This window comes from Lathyrus oleraceus, chromosome 6 (assembly GCF_024323335.1).
Source record: "Lathyrus oleraceus cultivar Zhongwan6 chromosome 6, CAAS_Psat_ZW6_1.0, whole genome shotgun sequence".
In the NCBI taxonomy this organism is placed as follows: domain Eukaryota; kingdom Viridiplantae; phylum Streptophyta; class Magnoliopsida; order Fabales; family Fabaceae; genus Lathyrus; species Lathyrus oleraceus.
Genome location: NC_066584.1, coordinates 15373301 through 15381949, shown reverse-complemented (window position 1 = coordinate 15381949; position 8649 = coordinate 15373301). Strand labels below are relative to the sequence as shown.

The following is an 8649-nucleotide window of genomic DNA, read 5'->3' as shown; positions in this document are numbered from 1 at the left end:
TCTGATCGTCTTCTAAGTCTATCATTTAGATTTTTACCTATGGCATAATGCATGGTTAATTAAAACATCACACAGTCTCATTAAACACCTTACCTTGCGAGGAAAAGTGTGACCCTAAGGGTTTTGATTTATTGAGTAAAATAAAAGTTACATAATGTTTGGCCTTAGAGGCTCCATTCAACTATAATAATATCTTAAATTAATAATATTCCAAGTCCTCAGAATTTCTTCTCTTTAAATACTTTATAGCTTGTATCAAGTATGCCCAATGTGATATTTTGTATCGTACTCGAAACTCCCTCCCCAATTGGGTATATATTACCATTCTTAGATAGTTATACTATCTGTTTCAGTATCAGGTCACACTCTTCCATTGTCGTAGGTTTCACCTTTGAATTGTACCTTATCGTCGTTCTTTACCTTAAGCAAATAATATGAGCAAACATTCCCTTAGAACACAAACTAACCCTAGGATTATATGAGGATCCCATTGAATACAATAGAAGTGAGGGGTTCCTAACACATTCCCTTACTTAACTGACTCCCGAACCTTAGTGTCTTACCCTTAACTTGAGGTTTTATCATTATTAAAACTACGACTATTAATCCTTTCGAGTTCAACACAATTAATAAGGGCAACTGTCATACTCCAATTTTGTCCAACCATCTATCTATCTTTAACTTATTATCGCACCTAGAAAAATGAGAGACACGACTTAGCGAAACGCAATCGCACGCTCGCAATGATGGACTGAACAGAGTCGCCACCGAACTTTATTTATTCCTAAAAAGGAAAGGGAAAATATCGATAAACCCAAGATAAAATGACAATGATTATGGTCGTCGCAACCAAATCAAGGTTCGGGAGTCGATTACGCAAGGGGAAGGTATTAGCACCCCTCACGTCCGTTGTACTCAACGGGAACCATTAGGTTAGTTTGCGCGTTAGTGTTAGTTTGAAATGTTAGACTTTAAGTTATCAGGTGGGAAAGAAAGAAAGGATGAGAGGAGAATTTTTTGGATTTTTTGACGAAGGACTAAACCTAAGTTTTTTTATTAGTGGGCCTGACAAGATTACAAATCTTGCTCCTACGTATCTCAATAGAGAAATCAAGGCTTACGTAGTTCTGGGTAAATGTTTGTTTGTTGGTCGATTTTAGCGAAAGCTATATTATTTAATCGACGAAAACATTGTTTTTACCCAAAACAGATGAGGAGCGGACGTATACCACACATCGAGTGGATTTACAAATCATCATTCGGAAAAACGTCACTTATCTCGACTCACAATCATGGCTGAAACATTGCTTTGCATCACCTTAAGACAATATATCTTTCGTTTATGAAAAAGGTTTTTGATTAGTCGCACGGCGGCGAGAAAATAGTTTGATTGGGTTGGGTGTATTTTTGAGTAATGGCGAGAACTTGGATGAGCGAGATATCCATCTCGAATCCTAGTCTCAGGAGTGCACGGTATACACCATGGTCCATTTCCATCTTTATTGACAAAAGTTTAATAAAGAATTAAGTGTTTTAAATTTGATTGAGAAAGGGTTTGAAGAAACCGCATTGACAATTTTAAACGATGGCGAGAGCTAAGATAGACGAGGCATCCACCTCAAATCTTAATCTCAGGTGTGCACGGTATACACCATGTTCCATTTCCATCTTTATTAAAAGAGGTTAAGATCGGAATTAAGTATTTTGGAATTTGAAAGACGAGTACTTGTGACTTGCAAGCTCTTACAGCTTAGGTCTAATACTCGGGACTACGTCTGGACATTCCACCCAGGCAGTCTGTTTCTTTCCAATTTGTTAAGAAATGGTTCGAATATTTACGAATGTTTTGGAGGGAAGACGAATATGCATGGCTTGCAAGCTCTTACAGCTTGAGCCTAATATTCGGGATTACGACTGGATATTCCATCCAGGTAATCTTTTTCTTCCAACTTCAATAAGAAGATGGTTTGAGATATTACAGGTGTTTTGGAGAGAAGACGGATATTTATGGCTTACAAGCTCTTACAGCATGAGCCTAATATTCAGGATTATGACTGGATATTCCATCCAGGATAATCTTTTTCTTCAAATTTTAAAGAGAAAAAGGATTTGGCGATTTCAGAAAATAAATCGGTGGAGTTCTCAATCATTCAATTTTTATTGTTCACTCTCAAAATGAATTTGAAATCAAATGAATAAATAAGTGATCAAATAATTAAAAACAAATTATAAATATAAAAAGAATATGCACGTATATGAGATGCAGATTTTAATGAGAAAAAGGATTTGGCGATTTCAGAAAATAAATCGGTGGAATTCTCAATCATTCAATTTTTATTGTTCACTCTCAAAATGAATTTGAAATCAAATGATAAATAAGTGATCAAATAATTAAAAACAAATTATAAATATAAAAAGAATATGCACGTATATGAGATGCACAAGCAATTAAAGGATGTTAAAATGAAATTAGGGCCCAAAGCCCATTCCACAATTAAATCCCTAGCTCTAATAATAAACAAAATTAAAATGAATAATAATAATGAGAGTTGATAGGGGAGTAGAAATCAATTCCCTCAAATAGAGAGTCAATTTCAATGGTAGTCTGGGCAGTAGATGAAAGAGTTCTTTTCGCCCTCTCACATGCAGTCCTCAATCGCCTGAGTGCCCTAGGGTTACCGCTGATGTCCTTCTTGTTCTTTCTCTTGAACTCTTGAACAAAATGGTTCACCATTTTATTATCAAAATCCTCACCTCCAAGATGGGTGTCTCCGGCAGTGGCTTTCACCTCAAAGATACCCTCTTCAATAGTAAGCAAGAGACATCAAAAGTACCACCACCAAGGTCAAAAATCAAGACATTCTTTTCACCAACACTTGTTGATTTCTTGTCTAGCCCATATGTGATGGCAGCAGCAGTGGACTCATTGATGATTCGCATGACATTAAGACCAGCAATAACACCAACATCCTTGGTAGCTTGACGCTGAGAATCAACAAAGTAAGCAGGGACAGTAACAACGACATTCTTAATTGCAGAGCCAAGGTAAGCTTCAGCAATCTCACGAATCTTCATCAGAACCATTGAAGACCATCAGCAGTCTCAATGATAAACTCAGTGAAAAAAATATTCGTGAGCTCAGCACCATCACCATTCCGTCCACCGGTAGTTTTCTTCACATTATCATCATGGTTACTACTAGTAAGAAGGTGACCGAAGATCAACTCAGGAACATAAATCTTCTCCTCCTGATGAATCTCAATCGGAACACTGTCGCCGTTGTTGTAAACAGAAACCGCGTTCGCTTCCGGATCTATCGTAACCTTCAACGAATCCATAGACGGATCTCTCTGTTATTATCGGCCGCGTTAACGAGGATCTCGTCGAAGATCTTCAAGAGTCCGGAACATACGAACAGCACGGTGAACCATTTCATCGTTTTCGTAAACCCAAGATCTGAGTGTGTTTTTTCAATTGAACCGACGTAGGTATCCGGACGGAGGAGAATGTGTTCGAGCTGTGTTTTCTTTTGGTACATTTATTCGATTGTTTTTCGAAGGAATGCACTACAACAAACAAGACCTTAGACATCGCTTTTTTAGCCTTAGACAGCGCTTTAAAGCGCTGTCTAAGCCTCCGCTGCTAAAGGTTTAGACAGCGCTTTTTTAAATCTTAAAAGCGCTGTCTAAGCCCCCCCCCCCCTTAGACAGCGCTTTGGCCAAAAGCGCTTTATAAGACCCTCTTATTTTAAATTTTTTAGGTATACCTTAGACAGCGCTTTTGAAAAGCGTTGTCTAAGCCCCACCCCCTTAGACAGCGCTTTGGCCAAAAGCGCTTTCTAAGACCCTCCTATTTTAATTTTTTTAGGTATACCTTAGACAGCGCTTTTCAAAAAGCGCTGTCTAAGCCCCCCCTTAGAACGCTTTTGCCTAAAGCGCTTTCTAATCCCCCCCTTAGACAGCGCTTTTTACAAAAGCGCTGTCTTAGGTATACGAAATTTTTGAAGCTTTTGTTTTAAACCACATTTTTTCAGGTTTAGGGTTTAAATTAAAAAATATTTTTAATTTAAAACACATCCACAAACTCAATTCAACCCATAACTGAACGGATCGGACAGTTTTGACAACAAATTGAAAATCCGTCGAAGAACCAACCCATTGAAATTTGATAAGGTTGGGTAATGGGTTCTGTAAACTGAGGTTCTATGTTGGATCACATAGACTTGTTTAAAATACTAAACAGTAATTTAGGGGGAATTTTCTGTCCAAAATTCAAAATATTTGAAACTAGTATTCAATAACCAAAATAAGATCATGCCCAGTAAAATAAACATAATTAAATATCTTTATCAAATCACAGTACAGAACTTCAAAAGCAAACAAAAATTACCAAAACTGATAAGAACTTCACCATACAGAAATCGGGAATTACTTTCAACATAGATGATAAAATCTCTATACTAAGAGTGCCAACCAAATCTCATATGCCAGAAAATGCCTTCTTTGCACCACTGGATGATCCAGCTGGGATGACTTTCAATACATTGAACCTCACTGTCTTGGAGAGTGGCCTATAGAAGTGGCACAAGTAAAGGCTTAGTCACACACATACATATACCAATATCTATATGATAATATACTAAAATAAAAGTATCTATGGGTTAATACAGAAATGATAGAATTCTGCTAGAGTTTCACCTGCATTGACCAATAATGACATGATCACCTTCCTTAACACGGAAGGCAGGTGACACATGAGCTGGAATGTTGGAATGCCTCTTCTCATACCTAAGTAGAGCACGTAAGGAAAAAGTTTTACAAATTATGTTTATCCAAGCATGCAAATTAAAAATGAAGAGCGTGCCATTAAAGGAGAATACCTCTGATATTTCTTAATGAAGTGAAGATAATTCCTCCTGACAATAATAGTCCGATTCATTTTGGCACTGTGACAGGTTCCGGCTATGATACGACCACGGATGGAAACATTGCCAGTGAATGGACACTTCTTGTCAATAAAGGTTCCTGTATTTGAAATTCAAAGGTCATTTCTGTATTAGAAGCAGAAATAAAATAACCATAACCATATAATCATACAGAGATATATTAAGAATAGTCTGCCTCTATATATTGAGACCATTATTCTGTTTGCAATTAACACTTTCATGAAGCAAGATACAAGCATTTACATTTGCCCCACATATATACCAATTCTTTCAAAATAGATACCAAAACCATTCATTAAAAAGCAACACCTAATAACTTGAACAAGTATTGAGGATTTCTAAGCACATCATAGAGACCCGAGACCTCAATACTTCCAATAGGAATACAATACAAAACACACAACAAAAACAGAGTTGGCAACCTCACAAGTATGAAATCATAGAAAAATATAGAGATGTAATTAAGCATCCACTACACAAATCCAAAATGCTCTAGTAGTATTCTATTGCATTATTTCTATCTTTCTCTAATTTTGATTTGCATCAATTCGCTATCAAAGTGTGTTCATCACTCATCTCCTTCAAAAGGCTACATTTATACATTCAAAACCAAACATCAACACACTCTCGAAGACACTCCATATATATACAAACACTGAGATATATAAATACAGAGAGAAAGGAACCTTCGATGGCTTCTTTGGGGGTCTTGAATCCAAGACCAACAGATTTCCAGAAGCGATTTCCACCTTTACCGGGCCTCTTCCCCTTACCAGATTTCTTCGAGCTACGAAATTGAGCAAAAACAACAAACAAATATGGATCAACAATCATCACAGTTAAAAACAAAACACACATTGAGATATGAAGTGCCGAATATACCATAAAAACACTTTGGGTTGTTTGAGATAAGCCTTCTCAGTCTGTAACAGATTAAAAAAATACACATCAATGGAAATCGAAACATAGCAGAATGAAAAAACGAAAAACGAAGCAACAAGAAGTTACTTGTTCAGCCATGGTGGAATTGCGGAGGAGGGATTTGGTGAAGCCGCACGCACTGGAAACCTTCTCGCTCAGATTTTTGGTAGAGGATGAGAAACCCTAACCTGATTGTTATATGTCTACCCGGTCAAACCTTAAACCTAAACCTGATTGTTCTAATTTTTTTTAATTGAAAGACTTTAAACAGCGCTTTCTCAAAAGCGCTGACTAAGGTCTATATTTAAAAGCGCTTTCTAAAAGCGCTGTCTAAGGGGGGGTCTTAGACAGCGCTTTCTAAAAGCGCAGTCTAAGACCCCCCCCCCCCTTAGACAGCGCTTTCATTATTTTTTCAGAACATTTTCTGCGTTTTATTTTTATTTTAACCTTAGACAGCGCTTTCTTTTCAAAGCGTTGTCTAAGATGCGCTGTTAAAAAACCTTTTTGGCGTAGTGATGTTAGCGGCATTGCTGGTTTGGAGAGGGCGTTTTTCGTGGTGGTTGGTGGTGGTTGTGTTTGGAGTGGTGAAGACGGATGATTTTGACGGTAAATGGTGGGTTTGCGGCGGCTTGAGGGTTTGCTCGCAGGATTGTTGGTGTCGTTAGGTGGAGGTGAGGACGAACGACGATAAAAACGCGAACGGTGGAGAAGAATGAAGGGTGGAGATTGGAGGTTGAGGAAGCATTAGGTTTGTGGTTGCCAGCGCGGTGCTTTTCCGGAGGATTGAGAGTGGAGGGAGCAGGTGGAGAGAGATGGAGGGTGAGGAGGATGGTGATTTTGTGAGTGTGTGTTGTTGTATGAGTTCTGGCAGTGTCTGTTAATGTTTTTGATGGACTACACGTGGGGGTATCCGGTTGTTGGTAGGTGGAGAGTGAAGAGAGAGGGCATTTGGGGTCTGTGCCGCTAGGCATCTGTTGGTTTTCTTCTTTCATTCACCAGCATCTTTAGTATTTATAGTGTCAAACTAGGGTTATTAATTTGAGACAAATACCAAAATGCCCCTCTTTTCAAAGTTTTAGAACAAAATGAGTTTTAAGAACTAATTAAAATTAAATTAAATCATTCTAACAAAAAACTATATTAAACTGAAACAAAGACGTAGAAAATTCTAATTAATTGAATCAAATATTTTGACAAAGAGATAAAAATAAAATGTCTCAAAATGGATAAAGGTCGGGCGCAAAAGTGCTCGAAAAATTAAAATGAATGCACCAAAATGATCATTGCGAAATAAACTTATTGGAAAAATACAGCGTTTCTTTTAATTTTGAAATAAATTTTGACCGGTTAAACATGCTCGAGCTGATCAAAAGGTGACCGAAAAATTAGCTGAAAAATAAATCGAGCATACCATGTTAAACTACGTGAAACATAGATTAATAAAACTGATGTCTGCAAGCTTGATTTTGAAAAAATTTCGCCCGCCATTTTGACACACATTCGATAATTGGTTTAACCGCTTCGTCTGTAAATCTGAAAATTCATTTCGACTGACATTCTAGGCATTATGCGGTATGGAATGCATGGTATGCTATGCAGAGATGAAATAACTATGATGAATGTATTGAATCAGCGATACAGGGTCAAAATTGGGGTGTGACAGTTCCCCTATTTAAGTATCTTCAACACGAGAATATGAAGAAGTACACTCTTCATATGATCATAGTGGGAGATAGTTAAATACTAAGAAGACCCGAATTTTGATCCTGAAATGCAAATGATAGGATATGATATGAGATGAATGCTTGAATGAATGACTCTTTTTTTATTTGATTTGCTAGGGATATGATCAGACATAAGATAAACCCTAGCATGATGCTTTATGATGGATACAAAATGAAACAAAGATCTGTGGGGGATGCTGATGGTCCACAGGAGACAGACAAATGGTTGATGATGGTATCTTAGCATGCTTGGGTTTATCCAAATCCTTGCAAAAATCCCAACTCATCTCCCTCTCATTAAGAGCTCTCACACCTAAGCCGCTCGGGTTCATCATCTGAACCTGAGCTAGCTCTGAGCAAACCTCTTATCATCTTTTCCGGAGCATACTCAGAGAAAAAAGAAAATGAGTAGAAGGAGAATACGAAGAAAATCATCAAATATATATAGGAAGAGATAATTCAAACTCATACCTTTAAGGTTGGACCTCACCAGAGCTTCAAAGCTCTGACGAGGTATTCTTTTCCCTTATTTCTTGCATTTGTTTCACACATACTCATTGATCCATGAAGTTTGTATTTTTGTTTTCACCCTTGGCAATAACGATGTTGACGACGGTGAAAGAATCTCTGCTTCCAGGTAAAGGTTCTTAGTCTATCTCTCTCTTGCTTTAACTTCTGAATTCTTCTTCTTTCCCTTCTTGGCTAGAAAGCTTCTGAGTGGTTGATGTTGTTGATTGAACTCTCTCTATGAGTGTGGTGAGGTTGATTCAACCAGAGAAGGAGAGATTGAGTTCAGATTCTGAGAGGTTAATGGTGATAGTGAATGAATGATGAAGCTGAGGGTGATGAAGATGAGTGTGTTGAGAGTCAAAAAATGATTGAGGGATTTTTGTGTTGATGATTCATGGTTTAGATGAGAAAATGATTGATCTTTTTATTGTAGCTAGAGAATGAGGACTATATATGTTGTTATTGTTATTGGGATTAGAAAATTCCATTATGGAAGTTTGTGAATTCAGTTGGAATGTGTGAATGAAGGAAATGGTTAATTATTCTATA

General features: G+C 37.4%; 1 protein-coding gene and 2 pseudogenes across 1 annotated transcript; all 3 read right to left on the bottom strand.

Annotated features, from left to right (window-relative positions):
• Window positions 1-2524: 2524 nt before the first annotated feature.
• LOC127093695 (heat shock 70 kDa protein 3-like) lies at window positions 2525-3087 on the bottom strand (annotated as a pseudogene).
• Window positions 3088-3089: 2 nt separating this feature from the next.
• Window positions 3090-4025, bottom strand: LOC127093694 (DNA topoisomerase 2-like; annotated as a pseudogene).
• A 454-nt stretch (window positions 4026-4479) lies between these two features.
• On the bottom strand, window positions 4480-5965 carry LOC127097298 (40S ribosomal protein S11). Its single transcript, XM_051035801.1, has 6 exons — window positions 5954-5965; window positions 5828-5868; window positions 5632-5732; window positions 4880-5024; window positions 4698-4787; window positions 4480-4570 (listed from the first exon to the last, which is right to left on the bottom strand). Exons 1-6 carry the CDS (start codon window positions 5963-5965, stop codon window positions 4480-4482), a joined length of 480 nt encoding a protein of 159 aa, XP_050891758.1.
• Window positions 5966-8649: the final 2684 nt, after the last annotated feature.

What these genes read in the sequence shown, in the direction of transcription:
- LOC127097298 (XM_051035801.1), bottom strand. An exon ending in CCCCAAAGAAGCCATCGAAG is followed by an intron (nt 5,025 to 5,631) that starts GTTCCTTTCTCT and finishes TTTCAAATACAG; the next exon opens with GAACCTTTATTGACAAGAAG. An exon ending in TTCATTAAGAAATATCAGAG is followed by an intron (nt 4,788 to 4,879) that starts GTATTCTCCTTT and finishes TGCTCTACTTAG; the next exon opens with GTATGAGAAGAGGCATTCCA.